The 27,521-nt window shown below is 34.9% G+C and overlaps 2 protein-coding genes across 4 annotated transcripts; one reads left to right on the top strand and one right to left on the bottom strand.

The window, feature by feature from the left end:
- Nucleotides 1-396: 396 nt before the first annotated feature.
- Nucleotides 397-11,191, top strand: LOC137835365 (myosin-2). 2 transcript variants are annotated; one of them, XM_068643840.2, is made up of 24 exons: nt 397-1,540; nt 2,177-2,278; nt 2,375-2,518; nt 2,603-2,753; nt 2,847-2,874; nt 3,018-3,186; nt 3,334-3,397; nt 3,531-3,544; nt 3,634-3,718; nt 3,979-4,082; nt 4,191-4,329; nt 4,501-4,619; nt 4,718-4,870; nt 4,955-5,044; nt 5,555-5,632; nt 5,809-5,967; nt 6,653-6,850; nt 7,520-7,725; nt 7,805-7,940; nt 8,489-8,618; nt 8,844-8,954; nt 9,036-9,148; nt 9,809-10,021; nt 10,385-11,191. In XM_068643840.2, exons 1-24 carry the CDS (start codon nt 1,133-1,135, stop codon nt 10,853-10,855), a joined length of 3,585 nt encoding a protein of 1,194 aa, XP_068499941.2. In that variant the 5' UTR covers nt 397-1,132; the 3' UTR covers nt 10,856-11,191. The 2 variants fall into 2 exon arrangements, with proteins under 2 accessions (XP_068499941.2, XP_068499940.2); XM_068643839.2 differs by having other exon boundaries at nt 9,806-10,021.
- Nucleotides 11,192-13,676: 2,485 nt separating this feature from the next.
- LOC137835366 (chlorophyll a-b binding protein 13, chloroplastic) lies at nt 13,677-15,405 on the bottom strand. 2 transcript variants are annotated; one of them, XM_068643842.1, is made up of 3 exons: nt 15,055-15,405; nt 14,792-14,953; nt 13,677-14,276 (listed from the first exon to the last, which is right to left on the bottom strand). In XM_068643842.1, the coding sequence occupies exons 1-3, from the start codon at nt 15,190-15,192 to the stop codon at nt 13,767-13,769; spliced, it is 810 nt and encodes a 269-aa protein (XP_068499943.1). In that variant the 5' UTR covers nt 15,193-15,405; the 3' UTR covers nt 13,677-13,766. The 2 variants fall into 2 exon arrangements, with proteins under 2 accessions (XP_068499943.1, XP_068499942.1); XM_068643841.1 differs by having other exon boundaries at nt 14,792-14,956; nt 15,055-15,289.
- Nucleotides 15,406-27,521: the final 12,116 nt, after the last annotated feature.

The raw sequence follows: 27,521 nt of genomic DNA, 5'->3' as shown, positions 1-27,521 counted from the left end.
AAATAATAAATTTGTTAAGGAAAGTATAATTGTTGATAGGTTGGAGTTTCCAAATATAAATATAATTTAGTAATATTAATTAGGAAATGTTTTGATGAATTAATTAGTTTCAAAAGTGGAGGGTTGTAGCATGGTAATTGGATTAAAAGTGGAGCCCATTTAAGTAATATAGTTTTTGAAGCTAAGTGTCAGAGTCTTCCCACGTTCCCGCACTCACATCCATAACCATTTTGAAAAATAACGCATCAAAATCATTTCAAATCCACAACTTATTTTAATATTCAAATTATTATATTTAGTTTATTCATTTATTATACTATTCTTCCATTTAATTTTCTTTCGTAAGTTCAAATAAATAATAATACTATAATATTTTTTGGCCTGTAAGATGCAAACGGTTTGCCGAAGGAAGGAATTAAGAATATTGGAAGAGTAGTTAGTTGCGTCGCCAACTCATCGGAAAATTTGAATTTCTGGGCAGAAAGGAAATAAAAGGCATCATCACCTCCTACAGCGACAACAAGGACAAACTTAAAAGTTCCTGTTCTGTTTTCAGGAACACGATTTGCAACGATAAACGTTTCATTCCGTTTTGCAAAGAACAGAGCAGAGCAACACTCGCAATAGCGAATTTTCCCAAATTGTTCGTGTTCGGTGTTTCTGCCCTTTTTTTTATCTCTCTCCTATCTTTTTTTTGGTTTCTCTCTCTTTCGCTCTGTCTTTGAGACTCTGAGGAGGTTTGTTTTTGTTTCTCGTTCGCAACAACCTCAACCTCCTCATTCAAACCTCGGAACTTTCGCTTTCAGCCATGGAAACCTTCATCGTTCCTCGATTTGGCAAATGCACCTCTGGAGTTCGTTTTCGAAGGTTTTATTGATTGCTCCAACGACCCTTTTCGTTCTTCTTCTCACCCTTTTCGACCTTATCATTTTGAACAACCTCCGGAGAAAAAATACATTTTTTTTTTCATTTTTATTGTCATTTTCCGCGTCAATTCTGAAATGGGTTGGTGGAATCAGCAGATGGGGTGTTGAAGATTGAAAAATCTCGAGTTGGGTTGGGTATGAGAGTTTCTGAATTTGAGGGAAACGTTGTGAAATTTGGGTGAATTTTGTTGATTGAGGTTTTCAAGATGATGTTATCAGCTTCGATGTCTGCTCTAACGAGGAGTTCGCTGGAGGAGATGCTTGAGTCACTTCGCAAGAGAGACGAGGAAGAGAGGCCGAAGGACTTGCCGCCGGCATTGCCGTCACGGCCGCAGTCGAGGGCGCGGATGCCGCCGGCGAGGAGGTCGTTGCCTAATAGCTTCAAGGTTAATGGCGAAAATGATGCGATGGGACACCGAAGGAAGGGTAGTTTTGGGTCCAAGAAGGTCAAGTTGCATGTGGAATCCCCTTATGAAGTCATATCAGAAGAGAAAGTGGGTGAACAAATATCACCGTGTCCGGTTCCAACTGCAAATGATTCTTCTACTGATTGTGAAGCTCCTCCTCAGTCTGAAGAGTTGGAGGATGATAACGTTGCTTATTTCATAAAAAAGGTAATTGGGGACTTGAAAATGTCTATGATCATTAATAGTGATAATTAAGAACTGGTTGATTAATGGATTGGAGTTTTAAAAGCAATTCTCAGTGTTTTGAAATCCTGAGCTTGTTTTCAGTTGTCTGCCTTTTTGTGTGTTACGTTTTTTAGTCAGAGAATGGTAAGTTTTTGGTGTTTGGATAAAAATAATGAGCTTGAATGAAATGTGGAAGTTGGCGTTTAAAAAAACTGTAATTTGTAATTGTAACACTACTGCACAATCTTTTCCGAATTGCAAATAGAAATAGACTCCACTCATGTCAATTAGATTAGATATCTGTTTGGCTAATTTAAAATTTTAATTAAAAATTGGCTGATGTTTAGATTCACAGATTTTATTTGTTTGATGTTTCATATCGGCAACACTTATGCATAGGTAAATTGTTTGTGGCATGCATAGCGTACTTTCAGCTCAATTTTCTTTCTGTTTATTGTGTTTCCTAAGCCTCCCTACTCGTGGAAAATATGAAAGTTCGTTTTAACTTTTTACTTGAGGAGAATGTTCGTTTGCGGCTTTTATCTATTTGTATATCAGCATGTTTATGGCATGTCTTGTCTGTTAAATTTATTTTCTGTTTTTTGGTTTTTTCCACAGAAACTTCATGTTTGGTGTAGGCAACCAAAGGGGAAGTGGGAGCTGGGAATGATACAGTCAACTTCTGGAGAGGAAGCATCTGTTTCTCTCTCAAATGGAAATGTGAATTTCTGAGCCTTTTTTTGTCTTTCAAAAGTAGTATTCATTATCGAATATGCAAAGTAACATGTGATTTGGGCCATTGGGTTGTTACTGCAGGTTATGCAAGTGGCCAGGTCAGACCTCCTACCAGCTAATCCTGATATTTTAGAGGGTATTGAAGATCTTATACAGCTCAGTTATTTAAATGAGCCTTCAGTTCTTCACAATCTTCAGTATAGATATACTCAGGATATGATTTATGTAGGTCTGCAGCTTTGGCTTGTTTTTCCTACCCAGTTGATTATCTATCTATTCTCATATGCTGTTTGTACTCCTTGTATGCAGAGTAAAGCAGGGCCAATTTTAATTGCACTCAATCCTTTCAAAAATGTCCAAGTTTATGGAATTGATTATGTCTCAGCTTATAGGCAGAAACTTACGGATAGTCCTCATGTTTATGCTTTGGCAGATGCAGCTTATAATGAGATGATGAGAGGTGGATGAAATTACTATTTTTAGTCCCCTTCTTGAAACCTGTATAATGTAGTTGTCTGATTTGAAGTTTCTGTTTGCACATTGTACATTGCAGATGAAGCAAATCAGTCTATTATCATAAGGTTAGCACTCAGCACATTAAGCAGTCTATTTCTTGCACGCCTCTTAATATATGTTTCTGAACTTAATATCATTAAAATTTGTAGTAATAAGATGGTATAACCACTGGTATACTTGTTAATTGCTGTCATAAATTTGTTTACAGTGGTGAAAGTGGAGCTGGGAAAACAGAGACCGCCAAAGTTGCTATGCAATACTTAGCTGCTATTGGTGGTGGCTGTTCAGGAATAGAAAATGAAATCCTTCAGACAAATTATATTCTAGAAGCTTTTGGGAATGCAAAAACATCTAGGAATGATAACTCTAGCAGATTTGTGAGTTTGCATTTCTTTTCATTGTAGTGGAAGGAACTTACTCCACTGTTCTTGTTCTATAAGTTTTCTTTTTGGAGATTTGCAAATTTGTGGATGTTATCTACTGGCTGAGCAGTTTAGTTGATATATGTTTATAATTTGGTGCAGGGGAAGTTGATTGAAATTCATTTCAGTGCAATGGGGAAAATTTGTGGGGCAAAAGTTCAAACATGTAAGATTACTCCAGTTAAATGTTACATAAAATTAGCTCTTTTCTTTTCTTCTTTTTTGAATTTACTGACCTGACTCATTTGGGTGGTTTTGGTGTTTCTCATATGTCAATTCCTATATGCTAACTTGAACAGTTCTGTTAGAAAAGGTAACTTGTAATGCCCTATTTGAACAAGAGTGTGGATCTGAAATATTATTATTCTTCATTTCTGAAACCATCTTTTCTCTTGTGGCCAGTCAAGAGTTGTTCAACTTGCCTTGGGCGAGAGGTCATATCACATATTTTATCAACTTTGTGCGGGATCTTCATCCGATCTAAAAGGTGCATTTTCCATGTGATATATCTATTAATTTGTATACTTCTGTGCACCTTTGAGATAATCCATTTAAATGACCGTTCACTGCTATTATCCCCTATTATCATCTGCAAAGATGGCCTCTGCCCTATAAACTTATTTACAAGTTTTAAATGGATTGTTCATTTTATATTGAAATTCATGGACACCAATTTCTGTGTGTGACGTGATAAGTTGCCTTCTCATTTTGATAAACCGTATGGAATTATTCTCTTTTCCTGTGCAGAAAGACTGAATCTTAGGGCGGCTAGCGAATATAAATATCTTAACCAAAGTGACTTCACAACAATTGATGGTGTTGATGATGCTAAAAAGTTTAATAAATTGATGGTATATTATTTTACAACTCAGTTTTGAACATTAGCTTCTTTAATGTTATGTACAGCCTCCTAAGATCTCATGTCATTTTTCCTCCTTTTGAATGTGTTTTTTCCTCAGAAAGCATTGGATGTTATTCGAATGTGCAAAGAGGATCAAGAGCTAGCTTTTAAGATGCTGGCTGCGATACTATGGTTGGGAAATATAACATTCCAGGACACTGATAATGAAAATCACATTGAGGTGGTGAATGATGAAGGTAATGGTTAGGGTGTTCCATGTGGTCAGGAATATGGTCTAAAAGTCTATAAAATGATGAACTATCCTCCTCCCTTGATTCATATTGTCTATGACTAACATAGTAACATAAAGGATATATGTAAAACTTCAGTTACTAATAATGACTTTTGTTTCTCTTTTCTCTTGGCAGCTGTAACAAATGCTGCTGTGCTCATGGGTTGCAGATCCCAGGAGCTAATGGCTGCGTTATCTACCCATAAAATCCAAGCTGGCAAGGATACTATTACCAAGACATTGACCTTGCGGCAGGTCTGTGTATTACTTGAACAATTCAATTGATCAATTTTTCTGTTTCCTAATTGTATTATACTATTATATTATATCCAATTTTTTTATTCTATATTCAGGCAATTGATGCAAGAGATGCAATAGCAAAATTTATCTATGCAAGCTTGTTTGACTGGCTTGTAGAACAAGTTAATAAGTCACTTCAAGTGGGTAAACGATGTACTGGGAGATCCATAAGTATCCTTGATATTTATGGATTTGAGTCATTCCAGGTATGCAGTTTCTATTAACGTGTTTATTCATGTTTCATGTATTATTTTCTATTTTTTTCAATTGTTTATCAATTTTCTTTGCAGAATAACAGCTTTGAACAATTTTGTATAAACTATGCCAATGAGAGGCTTCAACAACATTTCAATCGGCATCTGTTTAAACTTGAGCAGGAGGTCAGAATCTATGTTAAACTTTACTTTGGTAAAAAAATTGTCATTGTGTAATATATAAGTGTACGTATTTTATTTCCATGTTTAAGATTCCTGGTTGCTTTCATGCCTGGTATGGTTGTATCTTTTATTCAAAAGCAATAGTGTGATATAATCCAGAAATATAGTTTGTGTGTATGTAAAAGGTGTTATCACTTCTGTTATCTTTCGAGAATGAGGGAGGGATTTGGTGAAGACTTTACCGAAGTTTTGGTCTGTATAGTACATGACTTGTAAAATGTCGTGTCATACTAAAATTTCTCTCAACAAGAAACTTTTGATGTACGATAGCTCAGCTTAATCCTGAGTTCGTGACTTACCAATCTGAATCACTGTGTTGTTTACTTCAGTAAATTGCCTGTCACACGATGGAAGAAAAAACTATAATACAACAAAAAGGCTGGTGTTGCATCATATGCTGTGTGTAATAGTCTTTGTATGCTTCATAGCAACATTGCAATTTACATGTTTCAGGACTATGAATTAGATGGCATTGATTGGACCAAAGTAGATTTTGAGGACAACCAAGTGTGTTTGGATCTTTTTGAAAAGGTATTTATATGATTTAAGATTTCTGAAATTTTATAGCTATTCTTTTCCTAGGCAGTACTATTTTTTACACTGCAGATTATTTTAAAAATCATATTATGCTCAAGTCCTAGTGTTGGAGTTCACAGTATTCTATGTGGCTAATTTTTTCATTATTTACTCTGGTGTATAATGTGCAGAAGCCTCTTGGGCTGTTCTCTTTGTTGGACGAGGAATCAAATTTCCCCAGGGCCACTGATCTAACACTAGCCAACAAACTTAAGCAGCACCTGCACGCTAATCCTTGCTTTAAAGGGGAAAGAGGCAGGGCTTTTGGTGTCTGTCATTATGCTGGGGAGGTTAGTATCAGTTCATATTGATCTTTGAAAGTTAACTCCTCTAAAATCTATTGCTTGTGATTTTTAAAGTCAAATTGATAAATTTAATTACTTCAAAATATTTGGCTGAAGTTTTTAAAGTTGAATTATCCTTAAATTTACTGGTTTACGCGTTGTGTTAATTTTCAAAATAGTGATCCTGGAGTATTGTAGTATGAACCATAAACCTAGTACATTTGATGTTATACTGTAAGAGTAGCATTACTGATAATTAATATCTTTGTAATTTGTCTGTTTGAACTAATATAATCATTTATAGCCTGTGTTTTGTAAAATCTAAGTTTTCTAATGTGATTATAGTTATTTTTAAATATAATAGTATATTTCTCTCTTTCAAACACCTCCCAGAAAACTATGCTTATTTAGTTTCTTCTATTGCTTGCAATTCAATATCAAAACTGAATGTTGGGTTGCTTTATCTTTGACGTGAGAAATTTTATGACACAATTTTCATTCTGATATTAAACACAGTTGTACTTTCAGACGAAAAATGTTTTAACCAAAGGTTTTTGTCGTAGCCTGTTATGATCAATTCCTGCTTTATGATTTTTGTTTTTCCTAGGCTGTCATATATGCAGAATGCATACCATGGGAGTCAATTTTGTATTTCTATTTCTGACTATTCTAATATGTGGTCCTCTATTAGGTTTTGTATGATACAAGTGGCTTCCTAGAAAAGAATAGAGATCCACTACCATCTGATTCCATTCAACTACTGTCATCATGTAGTTGTGAACTGCTTCAGTTGTTCTCCAAGATGTTTAATCAGACTCAGAAGCAATCGAATTCCTTGCATGGAGGTGCTCTGGACTCACAAAAGCAGAGTGTTGGCACAAAGTTCAAGGTATTCGTGTAGCATTACTTGAACTTGTTAACCATCTTTAATACTTGGAAATAAATGATTTCAATGTTGTTGATATGTGGTGATGTAGTCCATAGTAGTTAGTATCTTACGATTCACGATACGTATCGTACGAAATGATACGGTTTCACCCTCCCACGATACGAATCGTGTGAAGAATCTTTTTCGTCCCTGAATCTTAGCTGTATCATGCGATTCGCATAAAGAATCGCTGAATCCCGAAACGAAACGATTCCGTATTGTGTGAATCAGTGTAGATTTTAAAAAATGAGTAAATAAAAAAAGATAAACATAATTTGTTTAATAACATGTATGCACCATAGAGGTTGTTTTGGTGAAATTGTGTGGTATATATATATATACACACATATATAGACATATATATAATTTATTGTATCTTGTATGTATATCTTATATATTTAAGTATATATTAAATTTTTTAATGTTTATGAATCTTATGATTCACGATACGAAATGATTTACGATTTATAATATCAGCTCTCCGATACACTACTTGTATCTCGATTCTACTAGTCCCCTAAAAGTTATATGATGTGGTAACTGTACCTGGATTTTAGGTGTATGCTGATAAACAAGTGAAACACAATAATTTGAGAAAAAGTAAGCCTAACAAGTCTTTTTTTCTTTTAGGGTCAATTATTCAAGTTGATGCATCAGCTGGAGAACACCACACCTCACTTTATTCGATGTATAAAGCCAAATACTAAGCAACTTCCTGGCATATATGATCAAGATCTAGTACTACAACAGCTCAAGTGTTGTGGAGTTTTGGAGGTTGTTAGGATTTCGAGGGCTGGATATCCTACTCGAATGACACATCAAGAATTTTCTAGAAGGTAGTGATGAAACTCCTATTTATTTATTCCTTTTTTTATATTAAATAAATGGGTTGATTTGTTTTCGTACATATGTTAGGTATGGGTTTCTGCTTTTTGAGGCAAACACATCTCAGGACCCATTGAGCATTTCGGTTGCGGTTTTGCAACAGTTTAATATCCCTCCTGAAATGTACCAAGTTGGCTTCACCAAACTGTACATTCGAACTGGGCAGGTATATGTCTGTAATTTAATGTTTTCACTTTAGCATTTATGTCAGTATTTTATTTGTTTCAACAGATAAAGAGCCATAGTATTGGGAGATGGATCACGCTTAGGGTGGCAATTGGATCCATTTTCCATTACCCTTCCATATTCAAGTTCATTTCTATATATCTTTTTGTTATATTAATAGATTGGATAATTTTTAGTTAATGAGAAAGTAAGGTGTTGATGTGTTAGTTTGTTCATCGGAGATAGAGAAGAATTAATCGCAGATTTCTTAGAAAGAAGTAAGAGAGGTGGAGAGAGTGATATCTTGTCTTTTGTGCAAAAATTAGGTATTGGGAGAGGTACAAATCCTTGAACTTTTGCTAATATTTAGCTATTCAAGAGAGATTTTCCCTATCCTTTTCTAGTTCCAGTTTGATTTCTTTTTCTCACAAATGATAAGATATCCTACTCTCTCAACCTCTCATATTTATAGGAAATCTACCTTGTTTTATATTAATTTGTGTAATGGTTTGTCTGATTTAATTTTTCCTGTTCTGGTTGAGTCTACAGATTGGGGCACTGGAAGACAGGAGAAAATATCTTTTGGAGGGACTACTTGTTATTCAAAAAAGCTTTCGTGGTTATCAAGCTCGCTGTCATTACCATGAGATTAAGAAGGGAGTGACTACTTTACAATCATGTAATGTCTGGCTCTTGATAATACTTTTGTTTGAATTGAACGTTCTCATTTTATTCTAGCTTGCAATATTTTACTTCTACTTTTGAAAAATAACCTTATCAATATGAATTAAGAACTTTAAGCCCTTATTCCAATGGCTCTAATAGTCAAAATTATTGCAAGTGTTTGATTAGCCTTGGTTATAGTTTTTATCTGTAACTTAATTGCAATTTGGTTATATTGTAGTTGTTCGGGGAGAAATTGGAAGAAGGGCATATGGTGTTTTGGTGAAGTCTTCTATGACTATTTCTTCTGAAAATATCAAGGAAATGCTGGCAGCCACAACACTACAATCTGGTTTGTGTGTTTCTATTGTTATGTTTGCCCATACCAGAAGCATTGCATATGGTTTTGCTTACACTATTCATTTCCCTTCAGTAATTCGTGGATGGCTGGTTCGGAGGAATTCTGGTGACTTGAATTACTCAAAGAAAAGTCATGAAAATGCAAGATCTAGGCGAAGGTCACGTGTGAATATGCCCGAAGAAAAGGTACTTTACAGTGCTTATTTTCTCAATTTTTTTGGACAACTAGTTGATTTGGTTCTTTTTCTATTGTTTTATTCATGCAATGGTACTTTTTGGCGTTTATTTCTTCTATCCAACTAAAAATTGCATCAATTCGGAGTTTCAAATCTGAAGTTGTATAATTTTCAGTTCAAGACGTTCCATACCTACCTTGAACTATTGTATTATTGCCTTCATCACAAGCATTCAAAACTTATTTTCCTTTTGCAAATCAGATTTGTCATGGATGTAGAGCGTTGAGCTTCATGATTATGTAAACTTCCTAACTACTCAGCTATGATGCACGGATACGACACATGTATAAGATCGTATTGGATACGATGCATATCCACTACGACAATATGCTTATTTTAAAAATAATAAGATACAATACGTGACATATACATATTTAAAAATGTATAAGAATTCTTAAAATATAATAGATATATAATTGCTCTTTTACAAATCCAAATTAAAATCACATTTATCAGACAGTCAAAATAAAAAATTATAAATTATTGTCTTCATAAAAGTATTGCAGCTTTATAGATTAGATATTTCATGTGATACGTGACACAAATCGAAGTATCATGATCATAGCCACTCAACAATCCCATAAATGTCTCATATTTTTCGGTTTAGCAGGATGTGCCAAGTGAGCGGGTCCAGAATCTACCTTCAGCTTTAGCTGAACTCCAAAGGCGGGTTGTGAAGGCTGAAGTTACCATAGCGCAAAAGGAAGGGGAAAATGCTGAATTGAAGGATCAGCTAAAACAGTTTGAGAGTAGATGGATGGAGTACGAGAAAAGGATGAAATCAATGGAGGAGATGTGGCAAAGACAAATGTCATCTTTGCAAGTATGTTTTCAGCTGTCCTTAACTTTTGTAATATACTCGTGAATATTATTGTAATAGACAAAGTTGGTTGACTAACTCATTTTGCTTTGGCCTCCTTGAAAAAAATGTCTAGTATTAGTATAACCAAACAACTGCACTTTAGTTGCCTGTGTCATTTGAAAGAGAAATTAGCAGAAACTCTTACAATGTGCTAATTTGCTTATTACTAATAAGACTCATACCTAGAAAGTTATTTTTAAATTGGTGATTTACTAATTTATTATGAGTTTGTTGCAACCTCATTTGTTGAAAAGTCTCATCTATAAATGGTCTCAAATATAGCTTAAAATTATATTGATCTTTCTGGTTGCAATTTCAATGCAGATGAGTCTTGCTGCTGCTAGAAAGAGCCTTGCTTCTGAGAATGCCAACAATCAACATGCAAGACGTGATGTTTCATCACCTTTCACCTATGATTCGGAAGATGCTTCCATGGGATCTCGAACACCTAGTGCAAGCACACCTTTGAAGTATTCTACTAGTATTTCTGAAGCTGGACTAGGGAGAGATGCTAATGGTGCTTTGGCTTCAGTGAGCCACCTGATGAAGGAATTTGATCAACGCAGACAGACCTTTGATTTTGATGCCAGAAATCTGGTTGATGTTAGAACAGGTCAATCTACTAACATGAATTCCATTGAAGAACTTCGGAAACTCAAACATAGGTTTGAGGGGTGGAAAAAAGAATACAAGGTTAGGTTAAAAGAAACAAAAGCAAGACTTCATAAATTAGGGAATTCAGAAATGGATAAAAGGCGGAGATGGTGGGGGAAGCTGAGTTCTAGAGCACTATAGCTGCTAGCATTCAACTTACAAATATTCTCTTTACCAAAGGTGAATAATTGGTGAAAGATTAAGCAAATGGGTAAATGATTGTTGTCATAAACTCTTATTTTAGAAGTTGCTTCATCTGTACATCTTATGGGAATATTTGATAAATGTCACTGTACTTAATTGGTGAAGGGAAAAAAATGTATATCTACCAATTTTGTTACATGGAGAAGTGGTGTATAGTTGTAGACTTTAGGTTGCATAGTTGTATTAGTAGTGTAGCTTGGTGATGTATATGTTTTGTTACTTCTGTAATGTAAAACTTAGTCTAAAGGATATAAATATTAAGTATTGATGTCATCTTGAATATCAGTATATAGCAGGGGTTAAAGGAAATTCATCTTTCAATGGGTATTTGTTTGCTTGTTTTGGGTGGTCTAGTTTTTGTTTCTGTTTTGGTATATGTATAATATTGCAGTTCTTTTGGTTCTGGTTAAATCAGAGGCTTAAACCGACAGATTTGCACATGGTTTGATCAAGTTTTCATTTGAAATAAAAAAAAAAGAGAAATCAAATGACAGTTTTTTAAGGATAAAAAACTTAGATAACCATTAAACCTTTTTTCAATCGTAAAACATACATGGTATGTTTGCCTGTTCTGTGAAACTGATAATGGAAAGTTCGGAAACAAAAAAGTAGGGGAGAAAGATACAAAATTGAAGATAAATAAAAAATTACAACAGATTTTGTACTATAATAAAAATACATAATTTTGTTGCAAGGGAATTATCACAAATTTGAGATTTAAATGGTTGGTGTCAGTTTGTATCTATACCAGTATTTAGAAGCTAAAATGTGAATTGTAAAGATGTGATGCTAACTTCATCTTCCACTTTTAACTTTTAAGTCAATAATTAGCAAAATCTAAATATTTGATGCTTCTTAGTTTCTCACTTGCAATTCATGATATGCTAATACTCACTAAAATTTGATGATCATAGCCAATTTCTTTTCTGATCACTGCTTAACTCTCTTAAAACTGATTTAATTTGGAGAATTGTGATCTGATCACTGCTTAACTCTTTTTAGCTTTCTTTTAACTTTTGTATATTGTTGACCTTTTTACTACCCTAACACTTTTTCTTTCAACAATTCATTGGTTTATTTATCGTAGCTATTAATTATTTTCTTCAACTCTAAATAGCAAAAAAAAGTGTATTCTCAATTATTGTTTTCATAATCATAGGTTCTTTTAGAAACACAAGATGGTGTCAAGCCAAAGAAAGACTCCTAATTAAAAATGTGGCAAATTCTTCTTGCACCATACCAATTTTAACCACAATATCACCTTTTAACATTTTCAAAATTATCCTCTATTTCAGATTTTAAAAATATAGTTCCAAAATTAAATTATTATTCTGGAAAAGTAAATCCAAAATAAAAAAATACATTTGGAAAAAGAAAATTCGGAATACAATGTAAAAATACATTCTAGAAAAGAATTTTCAAAATTCAGAAAAGTGTTCCAGAAATCCATATCCAAAAATATATTCTGGAAAAAAGATTTTTAAAGTATTTTTTTAACTAGCCTCTTTTTATTTAAGGTTAATTTTGTCATTTTGTAGGGACGTTTTCATTATTTTGCTGACAAATTGGGTGAACTTCAAATTGATATGGTGCAACGAGAATTTGCCAAAAAATGTTTACAACCAAGAGAGATCAAGTGGGGCTGTTTCTTATTGTACCCTACATTTTTCCTCTGGCACCCCTATATTCATGTTCAATTACTAAATTAGGTCGGGAGTTTTTAAAAACCCTAAAGGCAGCGTACCACCACCATCACAACGTTTCTTTCTCCCTTTTCTGCAATTTTCTATCCAAATTGCTATTGAAAGTGCGACAACAAGCGATGATACCTTAGTTTAGATTTTTCTCACTGTTTTGTGTAGAAGGTTGGTTTCAGAGTGGTTATTTGGTTTTCGTGGCGGGTTTTCATAAAGAGAAAGTGCGTAGGTGTTTTTTTCTTTTTTGGAAATATGTATTCCAATTTTTTGGTGGATCAATGAATCCGTAAGTCAATATTATGGCTAGCAATCCATATAAGCTAAACAGAAACTGGATCTAGAATGATAATCCATTATTGATTTTTGTGTTGTTTTTTCTTATTTTATGTGTTGTTTTTGTTGGGTGAGGTTCTATGTAATTTTTTTGGTTGGACGAACTTGTATTGGTGTGTTATGAAATTTTTTGTTATTGGTGATTACTTGCAGATTGCTTCTCCCGTAATACAGTCGCAAAATCCTATAACCACCAAACGTCCTCTATCAACACAATAATTATACAAGCCATGGAAGCCATCAACTATTCCTTTTCAAATAAAAATGACAAGGCTGGTGCAAGAAAAAAATGTAGGATAGGAATGCAGGAATAAAGTGTCACTAAACCATGAAAGGAATCTATAAGGCTTTAAACTTCATCCAGTGAAATGATTGAAAAAAAACTTTAAAAAGTCAATGTAAGAAATTAAAAATGAAAACCAATATATTAAATTCAATAAATAAAAATTTTTGATATTTTCTTTAAGTGGTCACTAAAATCACTAAACATTTGATATTTTTATTCTTTAAGACAGGATAATTTGTTAAAGACACCTTCATTATAATACATGAAGATATATTAATAAACTAAAGAATGGTTAATTTGATATTCAGGCCTGGTTTACTAATATTAAAAATTTAAATTCTATTTCAAAGATATAAAAAAGAAAATAACAATGAAAATCTATTTATACATTTTATGATTAGGAAAAAAAACACCTTTCTCATTGGAAAAAGAGGCTTAGTCCTTAAAAAGTACACTAATCCAACAATTATTATTTATGATGATAATCTACATATAAATGAGAATAATGATAAGGGGTGGATAATAGGGAGATTTAAGATCCAGGGGCAAACTTGGTGGCAAAGACCCAAGCATTGTTAGCCACAGGGTTGTCAAGGTGGTCCAACAGGTTCTCCAATGGGCCTTTGCCAGTTACAATGGCTTGAACAAAAAACCCAAACATAGAGAACATGGCCAACCTTCCATTCTTTATCTCCTTCACTTTTAGCTCAGCAAAATTTACTGGGTCATCAGCCAGGCCCAGTGGGTCAAAGTACTGGCCCCCAGGGTAAAGGTTGTTGCCCTCTCCTACTCCATCAAGCCCATTGATGCGGAACCCTTCAACAAGGCCCATCAGAACTACTTGGAAGCCCAGCACTGCCAAGATGCTTTGGGCATGGACAAGGTTTGGGTTCCCCAAATAGTCAAGCCCACCTTCTGAGAATATCTGGGCCCCAGCTTTGAACCATACGGGCTCCTTGAAGTCCACTCTCAACCACTTCTCTAGCACCTCCGGGGTGATGCAGCCCAGTGCTCCAAGCATGGCCCAACGCCCATGGATCACCTTATTCCACAAAACAATTGTTATTATTGGGAAACAAATTTATTAAGTGCTACAACCATAGTTATGAAACTTAGACATGTAGATATGATCTTAAACTTCTTTAGCAGTTTATTACTTTCAGAAAGGTCAACTTTTATGTATGAGTAGGAACTAAGATTTATGATTTTATTGAATAAAGATTAAAACTTAAAATGAGGAGAATTATAGAAATCAAAGGAATAATTTAACCAAATTATGTGCTTACTAGTAATAGCCAAAGTAAAATTTGCTCTATCATTGATTTCACTAGGACAAATGATAGTCCATCATCATAGAATTGGGAAGATTGAATAAAGTTTGGATGTAAGTGAGTATCATTTTCTTGTTGTAAAAGAGCAATGGAAGTTTAGAACTTTTGCACAATTTTAAAGTAAAATCAGTTAAAGTGTTTTGTAGCATGCTGAATTAGTTTGAAGAATGTTTTAAGAAGGAAATAAAGAAGCATTATGGTAGAGTTTAAGACTAAAAAATGTAACCTCAAGAGCCCTGTTCTTGGCAAATGCTTCTGGGTCAGCAGATAAGCCAGCAGTGTCCCATCCATAATCACCTGGGAATTCACCCTTCAAGTATGAAGGGGTTTGAGCTGAGAAGGGTCCCAAGTATTTCACTCTGTCTGGTCCATACCACAACTCATTGCTCTTCTTGTTCACAAACACAAACACAATAACAATGTATCAGTCACAAACCAAAACCAAAAACAATTGTGAGAGTGAAAAAGAAAAGGGTGTTTGGAGAATACCATGGTGTACTTCCCGGTTCCCATTGAGACAACATCCCTAAGAGGGTTGGCATTGGCACCCTTGCCTTGGCCAAGGAAAGGAGTTGACTTAAGAACAGTACCAGAACTACTTGTTGCTGCCATCAATGTTGCTGCCATGACTTCCAACTTCCTAGGTTTGAAACCTCAAGTTACTTCAAAAAATGATAACTAGTGGTTTGCAGAGAAGTGAGTAGAAGAAGGGAATGTAACATCATATGTAGGGAAAGAGAATAAGAGGGATATGTGGTTAGAAACAAGAGTAGAAGTTGGTGGTGGGGATGGTGTGCTTTGGAGCAACCAATGAGAAGGTTCCAAAGGATTTTATGTATCTCTAACTCATATCTTTCTATCCACATTTTATCTTTCTCCACTATATCTATCCAACTAGCCCCTTTCTTTTAAACCTTATATTTGGAATTTACATGCCACACCCACCTTGCTTCTAACACCACTATCATATATTTACTTCAATCAAATATCTTTTATGAACGTTAATGAAATTCTCTTTTGGTTTAATTCTATTATATTTTTTAACACAATGAAAATTTTAAAATGATTGTTTTCAGCAAGCAAGTACAATTGTACCAATCCTTCCGCAATACAATATACAAGTAGAAATATAAAATTGAGTTGAATCCGGCGAATTTATTTAATTCATTTTGAGTTGAATAATTTATATGTTAAAAATGATCTATGAAAAGTCATTGTATTTTTAGTCAGAAAATTTAGCTTCACTAGAAAATAGATAAGCATTTATTTAATATTTCTATTACACGTAATTTAATTTCATAAAGTATGGTATAAACAATTTATTATTGTAAAACTCAATTCAAAATTTACGAAAATAATCCAAAAGAACTTTAATTTACACAACAGCTCCACCAAATACAGAAAAAACCCTTTTTTATATGTTTGAGTTCATGATTTTATATACTAATCAATTAAGTATATAAATTTAACCGATGGTCTATCTGCTTTTTGAGGCATTAGTTTCTTTGTTAACTTCAAACATTTGTTAAATTGTTATTTAATTACAACAATACCCTGACTATTTAAAAAGGCAAGGCTCTGTTTAATAAAAAGTTACCCAATAAAATATAAAAATTAAAAATGATTTAATTTCATATAAAATCTATACAAAACTAAATTAATTATTTTCAGTTTAGTTTAAATGGGTTTTTATATTTTTTACAGAATAAAAACTGCAAAATTGTCAAATAAAGGTACCTATGATGATTTTTTTTAATAATTATTGTATATTTATAATTTGAAGTTTTTCTTCTGCTAAAAAATAAATTACAAGTTTTTTATGATTTGTTAATACACTACAATTAAACTCTCAATTTATTAGGCTCTAATACGCAGCTTAGTTCAATTCCAATTCGAAATCTAAACCAACCGAATCGTTTGAAAAAAAAATGTAAGAAATTCTTAAACAAAATTCAGTTGTGATTGACTTTTGATTTTTATAGAATCATTTCAGTTTCTTTTTGAGTTCCATTTTAAAGAACTTCTATCTCTAACTATATTAAATACTTGATAAGTAATTTACTAAGAATTTTTTTTCTTTATTTTCCTTTACGTGTAATTATTAGTTATATTAACCTCTTCAAGTCTTCTAGCTATTGAAGCTTAATAACCTTTCAAACCATCTGAAAGTTTTATTTTATAACCTCCTTAGTGTCACTCCTATTTTCATTGACATATTTCTAACCTCCACTTTTTAACTACTATCCATCTAATAATATAATATTTTTTTTTCTATTATAACACTCAATATTACCACTTTTTAGAAGGAGTGACAAAGTGGGACGGACCGTGCAGGCTAGCCCGTGGTCTGCTGAAAAAAATGCGGGGTGGGTTGCTTATTTCAACCTATTGGCCTGCTTAGGCCCACCCTGTGTAACACCCCATAATTTACATATAACTATTACATGATTAGGATTTATAGAAATACAAATATTTACATATCCACAGCTCAAAATAAAACTCTGAAACTTCTAAGACTCTCTTGCACATGTATGATAATCTGCTCGTGTACATAGTACAATCATCGCAGCTCAAACACAGTAAGAAAAGCAAGGGTAAGCTAGTGAAAATAGAATTTTATAATATACACACTTAAATCCAAAGAGAAAACCAAGTTACATGATCAATTTATCAAATTATTCAATTTTCTTCAAATCTCAACAATAAAACAATCACATAGATTTCACATGGATCTACACATCCAGAATATTCGACAAACAACATCTTCCGGAAGACTCGTATTAAGTAAGTCCTACCAAAGACTAACACCTGATCCAAAGATTACCAGCAAATCCAACAGAAAGGATCAAGGTAATTTCATTACAACCCAAGTCGTGCATCTCATATGTCACGGTGTGCATGAACTCCCCCATCAACTTCTCACCACCTGATATCTTAGTCTATGCGACTTAGATCATCAGTGAAGCTCGGAGATCTTTGTTACCACATATGCATCAATACTTAATACACAACAAACATCAGTCCATACATTATCCCAAATGTATGAATTCAATTCCATACCATTCCGTCATACAATATCATTCAAAAAGTGATCCACAATATTCAAAAGTCTATTTGACATAAAAAAATAACACTTTAATACTAAATAATCAAAACCTAATATTTCCACAAATTTAAATAACATATAAACAAACAACCCAATATATATAAACACACAACATCCCTACAAGAGAAATTGAATATTGGGACCACGTCCCTTCCACATCCAGATCTTCTAGCCTAGGGTTCTATTAATAATTAAATTTAGCTTCTCTTACCTCAATTGCTTGCTTTCCAAGCAACTTCTAGAATTTTATTTCCCACAGTCTGGATAAGCTTCAAGATTTACGGGCCTAAAGCAAGTTATCCAAACAGAACAAAAATTTAGTATATAGTAAAATAAGTTGAGAGGGTTAAACTTCTCAACTGACCCCACCAATATTGATGACTAAATCCTAAGGAAAAACAGAGAACAAATGATATTTAGAGTAAAAATGAACTTACTCTGTTTAAAAATCTGTTCAGGTAGAAATGTTTCTTAACTCGCCAGCTACAACGTGGTCCGATCAGATTTTAAAATAGATGAAGATTGGGAGAGAAAATTAAGAGAGAGGGAGAGAAGAGAATATGGCGAGAGAGAGAGAAATGGAGATAAGGAAGAAAAAATGCGTGCAGGGGATTTTGTGTCTATTTTGAAAAAAGTGTTGTCACATTATCTCCAACAACAAAAATTTTCGTCCTCGAAAATGAACTTACCAATATAGAGATTAGGGTATGATGCTCGTATCTCCTCTTCAATTTCCCAAGTGGAGTCTCCAGATATGAGATCCCACAATACTTTTCACCATGGGAATACTTCTTCCACGAAGTTGTTTCACTTGTGAATCTAAAATTCTGATTGGCCTCACTTCAAATGACAGATTTTCTTTCACCTGGATGGAATCAGACTCTAGAATGTGGCTAGGATCAGGTACATACTTTCTTAGCTGGGATACATGAAAAATACTGTGAATGTTAGCTAAAGGAGGAGGCAAAGCAATTTCATAAGCCACGGGGCCTATTCTTCGAAGAATTTGGTAAGGTCCTATGAACTTAGGAGTCAATTTCTTGGATTTGAGTGCTCTTCCTACACCAGTGAACGGTGTAACTCTCAAAAAGACATGTTGACCCGCAGAGAATTCTAAAGGTCTTCTTCTTTTATCTGCATAAGATTTTTGCCTGCTAAGAGATGTTTCCAATCTTTCCTGAATCATTTTGACTTTCTTATTGGTTTGTTGTATTAAATCTGGTCCAATTAACAAGCTCTCACCATCCTGAAACCAGCACGGAGGTGTCCTGCACTTCCTTCCATACAATGCCTCAAAAGGAGCCATTCCTATGCTAGCTTGGTAACTGTTATTGTAAGTGAACTCCACCAAAGGTAGAATTTCATCCCAACTGCCCAAATGATCTAACGCATCTTTAGCTTTGTCAGTATTTAATAAGCCCATGAAGTTCTTCAATTTTGAATCTTCCAACTGCTTCTCCTTTACTAATCCTGCCGACAACTCAAGCGTGGAGGAATTGCCTCGTCGCTTCCTTGCCTCGCCTATGGCAACTGTGCTATCTGCAAGAGTGCTCTTAGAACCTTCTCTGGGAACTTCAAATGCAACCTGCAAAACACACAGACGGCGCCTCTAGCGGCCGTTTGCACTTCAACGCTCAAGTTATGTCACAAAATCACTAACAAAATAATGCGTGTAAAAAAGTGTGTTTGTATTTCTCTCTGATTTTCTTTTTATCTCCCTTTGTGTCTGTGCCTAACAGAATTCTGCTATGCTGTTCTCTGCGTGTGTCAGAATTCTGTTGTGCTTTTGTATGAAGCGTACCACAGTCAAGGTCGTGGGTGTCTGGGTTTTCTGTCTGTGCCTTTCACGACACGGAGTGCACCTTTATCTGGGTCGCGCCCCTCTCAGACAGCGACACGTGGAGGCATGCAACTCACATCTAACCGTGCACGTGCCACCACTTGAAGGGCTCTAGCGCATCTCTTTGTGCGCCTAAGTTATTCCCTTGCAGAGTAACTTAGCGCGTTTCTTCCATCTAGATGAATCGCACGTTCCCAGGAGAACGCCAGGTGTGGGTGGACTAGGCACACTCACCAAGCATTGCTCTCTGCATACACGATTTCCCCTTCGCGATGCAATGCACGTAATGGGTTGAGAGAGTAACCAATCACTGACCGGTTTACTAACTCCCTCAGGCCACTCTCGTGCACGACTATACCGACGAGGAGCTCTTCTTTCTCTGAGGTATGATCATGCGAGGTCCATGCGTAACGCTCTCGTTGGGAATCTCAGTCCCAGTTTAACTGCGTGTAACACGAGACCCCGATGAATGATCAGTGCTCTATTGCTTCTCGCGTTCTCCCCCGGGTGTTTATCTTGGAACTGATCTGTCGGCGGCCACTCGGTTACTGACCACCAATCACCATATCGGGTGATCTCCTCCTTGATTACCCTGCCACCTGATCCGCGTGTCACCCTGTGAGTGGTCCACGTGGTTATCTGCTGCTGACGTCATCGACTACCGATGACCGATCGGATCATTTACCTTCTCCAGAAATTCATTAGTTATAACAAGTGCATTACAACTAATGCAATTAGAAGACATGAAAACCTCAAAATTCATACTCTTGAAATCTTCAATCAATGCTAGCTCTCTAATCATAAGCGATGATATATGTATCTTTTTACGACTCAACGCATCTGCAACAACATTTGCCTTCCCAGGATGATATATTAGCTAAAAATCATAGTCTTTTAAAAATTCAATCCATCTCCTCTGCCTCATATTTAACTCCTTTTGATCAAACAAATATTTCAAGCTTGTATGATCACTGGACACATTAAAACTAACTCCGTAAAGAAAATGTCTCCATATTTTTAAAGCAAAGACAACTGCTGCCAATTCTAGATCATGAGTTGGGTAGTTTCTTTCATGCACCTTTAACTGACGAGAAGCGTAGGCAACAACTTTCTTATTTTGCATTAGAACACAACCCAATCCCTGATAGAAAGCATCGCAAAACACTTCAAAAGACTGATTGGTATCATGAAGAATGATTGGTATACCCTAAACCCTAAACCTCCACTTTTTAACTACTATCCATCTAATAATATAATTTTTTTTTTCTATTACAACACTTAATATTACCACTTTTTAGAAGGGATGACAAAGTGGGACGGACCGTGTGGGCTGGCCCGTGGTCTACTGAAAAAAATGTGGGGTGGGTTGCTTATTTCAACCTGTTGGCCTGCTTATGCCCACCCTGCATAACTCGCAGTCCGCACGAGCTAAGTGCGGGGCAGACACGGGTTGACCCGCATAACCCGCATAACTTTAAAATGTAGAAATTTTTTTCCACACCCCCATATTTTCTTCATGTAACCTCATATTTCACATTCCAAAATTTTTAATAACATCTTACTATGCATGTCTCGTGAAAATAATATTATGAGATCATTTTACCTAATGCATCTAAATAAAAAAAATCAAATTTTTTATTTAAAAAATATTTTTTTTAAAAATATTTCTTATACGAGCTAACCCACAGGCTCGTAGGCCAACCCTTATGTGGCGCGAGCTAGAAAAATCAGCCCGCAGATTCTATGCAGCATGGGCCAAGTATGGGGTAGGCCTATACAGGGCGGGCCAACCCGCATTACCACCCCTAATTTTTAGCATTACCACCCATACTTTTTAGCGACAATCTATCTAATAACATAATAATTTTTCTATTACAACATTCAAGGTTATCAAACTCGTGGGTTCACCCTTAAACACGTTTGAATGGTGAACACGTTCGAGTTTACGAGTCTAGTTCTGCTTGGCAAGTGTTAACTCGTGAATAAACTCATTTTTTGGAAGATTCAATGTAGACTCGGACTGACTCAATGAACTCGGTGCAAACTCACAAGTTTGAGATAGAGTCAACGAGTTCTGAAAAAAAAAACAAAACGATTTAGAGAGGTGCATTCTCATTGTCGTCTTCATCATTGTGGCTTCTCCTATGATCGCATTGTCGTTGTCCTCATATCGCAGCGTTATCATCGTCATCACCCATGCCTCGAGATCATGCCACACCTCACTGTGCCTCAACATCATGTCGTGTCTTACTATGTGATGGAAGAGAGCCAAGCACCACTACATGGCTAGAAAGCTTGAAGAGGATTGAAACACTGCTACTGATGGCAGAGAGACCTATCTCTACATGCTCAAAGATGTCAAGTTTCTAGCGTAGAATAGCCTTTAAATTCTTGTTAAAAGTAGCATAGACTATTTCTTTTGTAATTTTGTTGAATATGCAAATTGGTACCTAAAATGCTAACCTAAGTTTAATTATGACTTACTCATAATTAAACTTAGGACCGGCCCACATTAGCCCAAAGAGGAGCGTAATGTTCTAGATCTAATTGCACATGATAGATTCTAGAACTTACCTTCCATGTGCTGAATTTTAGGCGCCATTCACCTTTACATCACATTTGAATTTCCCTTTCATTTGTGCCTTGTGTAAACCGACCTCCTAAGCTATTTAAGGAGTGGCTTGGCTCTTAGTTTTGCAAGATTAATATACTTAGTGAATTGTTGCCAAATTGTGCCCATTTCACTTCTTGCCCAAAAACCTTTTAGGTTAGGCTATTGATCTTCACAAATCCCCTTTCCCAAGTAGAGTTGACCTCACCACTCTCAATCCCTACCTCTCATGCACCTTCAAGGTCACCATCACTCTTAGGAGGACCTTGCTTCGTCTTCAATCCATGATGCTTCCACCATTCGCCAACAAAATTCAAAATCATGAAGGCACTTCTCCATCATTTGGTATCTAGAGTCATGGTCTTCAAGAGATAAGTGTCTTATTTTGTTTTAATTTTGTGTTCATCTTGTTTCCGTGTTGTTCTTCATGAATTCTTGATTGTCTTGCTGTTTTTGAGTTTAATTTTGTGTTAAATGTTGTTTTGGTTCAATCCAATCGGTGCATTGATGTTCAATTTCTTCTTGAGCTTCTATTTTGCAAATTTTGTGTAGGATTCATATAGATTTGTGTTGTTGTTTTGTTTTTGGTTTATTTGAGTATTTATTACAATTCTAATCGGTTCATATTGTGTGTTTTGAGTCATTTTGATTTTTGAATCCAATTGTGTTTTGTCTAGTCATGTTTCTCCTAAATTGTCATCAATTCCATGTAGTGTTGTTTTTGATAATTTTGGTTTCTTGATTTGATTTGAGTCCAGTTTTAATCTGAGTTTATTTGATCCTTTGGTGCATTTTTCTTTTTAGATTTGAGTTCATATTTGTGTGTTAGATCCATACAAATTCATATAAATCAATTTCATTGTGTTTTTGAAGTTTCTTCAAACTGTTTTTAATTCCAGAATTAGGATCACTCTGTTTTCAATTCTGTGCTGGTTGATTTTTCTTATGAGATTAAAATATGTTGAAGAAAAATTATGAAACTCTGGATTTATACAGACTGATTTATTAGAAAAAAAAGAATAAGATCAAAAGACAAAATAGAAAAAAAAATGATAAATCAAACAAAAAAAGTGTACATCCTGACGCCAGATACGGTAATTTGACAAGATATTTGAAAAATTTATCACAATTATTTGGTGTGATTCCAGCGCCAAAAGTTTGCTAAGATCTTGAATTGTTTGTGGTTCAAATTTCAGATTCAGATTTCATATAGCCAGCTCAGCATAAATTTTATAAGTCACGCTTTTTGTACCTAAAATTTCCAATAGTATTGTTTTGGTTTTTTTAATCAATTCTAGTGCCATTCTCTAGGTTCAATTTGAGTGCCACCTTTTGTTGAGCACATCAAGGAAGGTCAACCGCAAGCCAAGGAGTGCATAGTTTAGGAAATTTGAATTTTATTTTGCGTAATTCAATTTCTTTTGTATTTCCTTTGAGTTATAATTACATTCAACTTTGATCAATTAGTGAAATAATTACGTATTAGACGGTGAGTGTGTCTTCAATGGCTCTAAGTTTCTAGAAGCCTCACCTTAGGATTCGTCTAGTTTAAAGTTTTTTAGTTAGTAATATTTAATTTGTGCTTAGTTAATTGTTTTGCTTTAATTACTTGTTTTGTATTGTTAATTGCTTTGCATTGTTTTTCTTTGCATAAAATTGTGTTTTCATTTCTACTTGTGATTTATGTAGTTTACTTAGAAAAAGGTTTGTGACAAGTTTTGAGGGATAGATTTTGGCAAGGAAAGACTTGGTACTTAAGAAGTCCTAGTGACTCACCTCTCTTTCCTAGAAAGCTACCTTCACTACTATCCTTATCTTTTTTGGGGTAAAATACTTAGAACACAAGTTTTTAACCATGTCTTCTCCATCTCGCAATTCTAATGAAAGTGAAGGAACAATTCTTAAAATCTTTTGGAAAAAGTGCCCAAGATGTTCAAGCACTTTCATTTAGACAATTGCATCATGAGGCCCAACTTAAAGAAAGGGATGCTTAATTTGCTCTAATGCAAGATGATTTGAAAATGGTTAAAGATGAATACACTAAATCCAAAAAGAGTTTGCATACATCTAGCTCTAGGGGTAATGAATCATATGGAGAACAAAGCCTTAGGATCAATGAATATTATCAACCACCCCCAAGAAGAGTTAGAAAAGAAAAAAAAGAAAGCCCAAGAGAGGTTAGGGTAGATCTACCTTATTTCCATGGAAAAGAAAACGTCAAAGCCTATTTAGATTGGGAGATGAAGGTAGAACAATTATTTGCTTGCCATAGGGTAAGTGAGGAGAGGAAAGCACCCCTAGCCACTTTAAGTTTTCAAGGCAATGCTATGTATTGGTGGACGACCCTTGAGAGAGATAGGTGTCTTCATAAGGACACTCCCATAGAATATTGGAATGATCTTAAGGGAGCCTTAAGATGCCGCCATATTCCTTCTTATTACAATAGGGAGTTAATGGACAAGCTCCAAAGACTCCAACAAAAGACCATGAATGTAAAGTAATATAGTCAGAAAATGGAGTTATATATGATGAGAGCCTCCATTAGGGAATCCGAACCCACTACCATAGCAAGATTTTTAAGTGGGCTTAACCTTGAGATTAGAGATAGAGTTGGACTTTTGCCTTACCAAGACTTGAATGATTTGATTCAACTATGTATCAAAGTGGAACAAATTTTTTTGAGGAAAACTTCAAGTCATAGGGAAAACTCATACTCTAACTCTTATCCCAAAGAGGAGTATCAAGGGGAGGAAAGTGTATCTAAAGAAAAACCAAGGGAAACTTCCAAAAACGTAGGAAAAGATATTCTCACTCCACCTATCTGCTCTAGGGATGTCAAGTGCTTTAAATGTTATGGAAGAGGTCATGTACAAGCTCAATGCCCAAACCAAATAACTTTGGTTTTAAAGGGGGTAGATGAGTATAGTAGCTGTGAAGACGAACCTAGTGTGAAAAAAGAGGAGAACAATGAGAGAATATATCCATGTGAGGGAGAATTAATGATGATCCGAAAATCCATCAACAACCAATCTAGTGTGAACCAATATAGACACAAAGAGAGAACATTTTCCAAACAAGATGTAAAGTTTTTGAAAATGTTTGTTCTCTCATTGTGGATAGTGGCTCTTGCTGCAATTGTTGTAGCACTAGAATGGTTGAAAAGATAAATCTACAATTAATACCTCATCCTAAACCTTATAAACTTCAATGGATCAATGAAGATGGGGAATTGGCTGTAGATAAGCAAGTGAAAGTCGAGTTGTCTGTGGAAAACTATAAAGACAGAGTTTTATGTGGTGTAGTTCCCATGGAAGCTTGTCATATTTTGTTGGGTAGACCTTGACAATTTGATAAAAAAAACTATGCACAATGGTTTTACCAATGAGATTACTTTCACTCACAAAGAAAAGAAGTTTATACTTTATCCTTTATCACCTTCACAAGTGGTAGAGGATCAAGTGCAAATGAAAAAAAAAAAAGAGGAAGAAAAAATAATAAAAATAGAAAACCAAGAAAAAATCCTTAGAGAGAAAAAGGAGTGGGAGAAACGTGTTCCTTCCCACAAGGTTATGCAATAAGAAGAAACAATTAAAAACACATTTGAAAATATGATTCTTGTTGAACAACCTTCAAGCCTTTTAAAAGGAACACATGAAATGATTCTTAAAGAGGTTACTAACAAAAGTTTAGAACAAGGGAGGAAAAACTTAGAAAAGAAAATTATGTACTCCTCTCTAAGGAAATCTTGTAAAAAGATGCCAAAAACAATAGAAAAACAAAAGGAATGGCAATTTAATAAAATTGATTTTTATACAACTGCTCGAATTAACACATTTACCTTGTTTGATGATTCTCATAGATGGATATTTGATCCATGAGGACGAGCATAGTTGTCAAAGCAAGAGGCTGCTATTCGAGATCGACCCTATAGATCTGAGGATAGATCTTCTCAAGAAGAAGGAGATGATGGACACCATCCAGCCACATACATTCCCCTACCAATGAAGAAAATGACGCATTGGATTTGAGGACAAATCCTTTTAAAGGGGGAGGGGATGAAGAAAGAGGGTCAAGCACCACTACAACTGTACCTTGCTATATTGGGCCAAGCACCACTACATGGCTAGAAAGCTTGAAGAGGATTGAAACACTACTACTGATGGCAGAGAGACCTATCTCTACATGCTCAAAGATGCCAAGTTTTTAGCGTAGAATAGCCTTTAAATTCTTGTTAAAAGTAGCATAAACTATTTCTTTTGTAATTTTGTTGAATATGCAAATTGGTACCTAAAATGCTAACATAAGTTTAATTAGAGTTTCCTACTCATAATTAAACTTAGGACCGGCCCACATTAGCCCAAAGAGGAGCGTACTGTTCTAGATCTAATTGCACATGATAGATTCTAGAACTTAACCTTTGATGTGCTGAATTTTAGGCGCCATTCACCTTTGCATCACATTTGAATTTCCCTCTCATTTGTGCCTTGTGTAAACCAACCTCCTAAGCTATTTAAGGAGTGCCTTGACTCTTAGTTTTGCAAGATTAATATACTTAGTGAATTGCTGCCAAATTGTGCCAATTTCACTTCTTGCCCAAAAACCTCTTAGGTTAGACTATTGATCTTCACAAATCCCCTTTTAGAGTTGGCCTCACCACTCTCAATCCCTACCTCTCATACACCTTCAAGGTCACCATCACTCTAAGGAGGACCTTGCTTCGTCTTCAATCCATAATGCTTCCTCCATTCACCAACAAAATCCAAAATCATGAAGGCACTTCTCCATTTCTATGTCTTAGTCTCGTACTGCTACTACCGTGTGGGTTTCGTGCAAAATTATTTTTAGGGTTAGAAATTTTTGGCATTGGAGTTGGAGATTATTTTTAGGTTGAGTTTAGAAATTTTTAAGCTGGTTGAGGATTTATTTATTTTAATATTATGAAATTGGTACCATGAATTTTTTTTATTAAGTTTTTTATATGAAGTAAACTCTTACAAGTTTACGGAGTCGAATTTGAGTCAAATTTACAAGTTTTCTACAAGTCTGAGTAAACTCTCAAGACTGATAACACTTATAATACTATCACATATTGAGTGTTATGGTTTTTACCTTAACCACCCTGCCATCACAAATAACATGTAAAACATCTTAGCGAGCCATAGATTGGCGAGTCTACCCTAAATTCTTTGTATGTGGTTTTCTTTTGGAGTGTCAAGGAAACTTTTCTCAAATTCTTTTGTCCACTAAATAATCATGCTTTGCTTCAGTACACGTGTTTGTGTAATGCTCTTACATCACTTTCTCTTTTCACATAAAACATCAATCAATTGTGCCGAACTGAATGTCATTATGGCGCCTAAAAAGAAAGAATGGTAGGAAAAAAAAGAGCAAAAAATGCA

This window comes from Phaseolus vulgaris, chromosome 5, assembly GCF_051622355.1.
Source record: "Phaseolus vulgaris cultivar YP4 chromosome 5, ASM5162235v1, whole genome shotgun sequence".
Lineage (NCBI taxonomy): Eukaryota > Viridiplantae > Streptophyta > Magnoliopsida > Fabales > Fabaceae > Phaseolus > Phaseolus vulgaris.
The sequence above is the reverse complement of the archived record's forward strand: the minus strand, read 5'-3'. Positions and strand labels throughout refer to the sequence as shown.

Coding starts and splice junctions, on each gene's coding strand:
- LOC137835366 (XM_068643841.1), bottom strand. CDS start 15,192: ATGGCAGCAACATTGATGGCAGCAACAAGTAGTTCTGGTACTGTTCTT. Junction 14,957..15,054: donor GAACCGGGAAGTACACCATG/GTATTCTCCAAA, acceptor TTTGTGAACAAG/AAGAGCAATGAGTTGTGGTA. Junction 14,277..14,791: donor CCAAGAACAGGGCTCTTGAG/GTTACATTTTTT, acceptor TTGTGGAATAAG/GTGATCCATGGGCGTTGGGC.
- LOC137835365 (XM_068643839.2), top strand. CDS start 1,133: ATGATGTTATCAGCTTCGATGTCTGCTCTAACGAGGAGTTCGCTGGAG. Junction 4,330..4,500: donor TGAGGTGGTGAATGATGAAG/GTAATGGTTAGG, acceptor TTCTCTTGGCAG/CTGTAACAAATGCTGCTGTG. Junction 9,149..9,805: donor TGAATATGCCCGAAGAAAAG/GTACTTTACAGT, acceptor TTTTCGGTTTAG/CAGGATGTGCCAAGTGAGCG.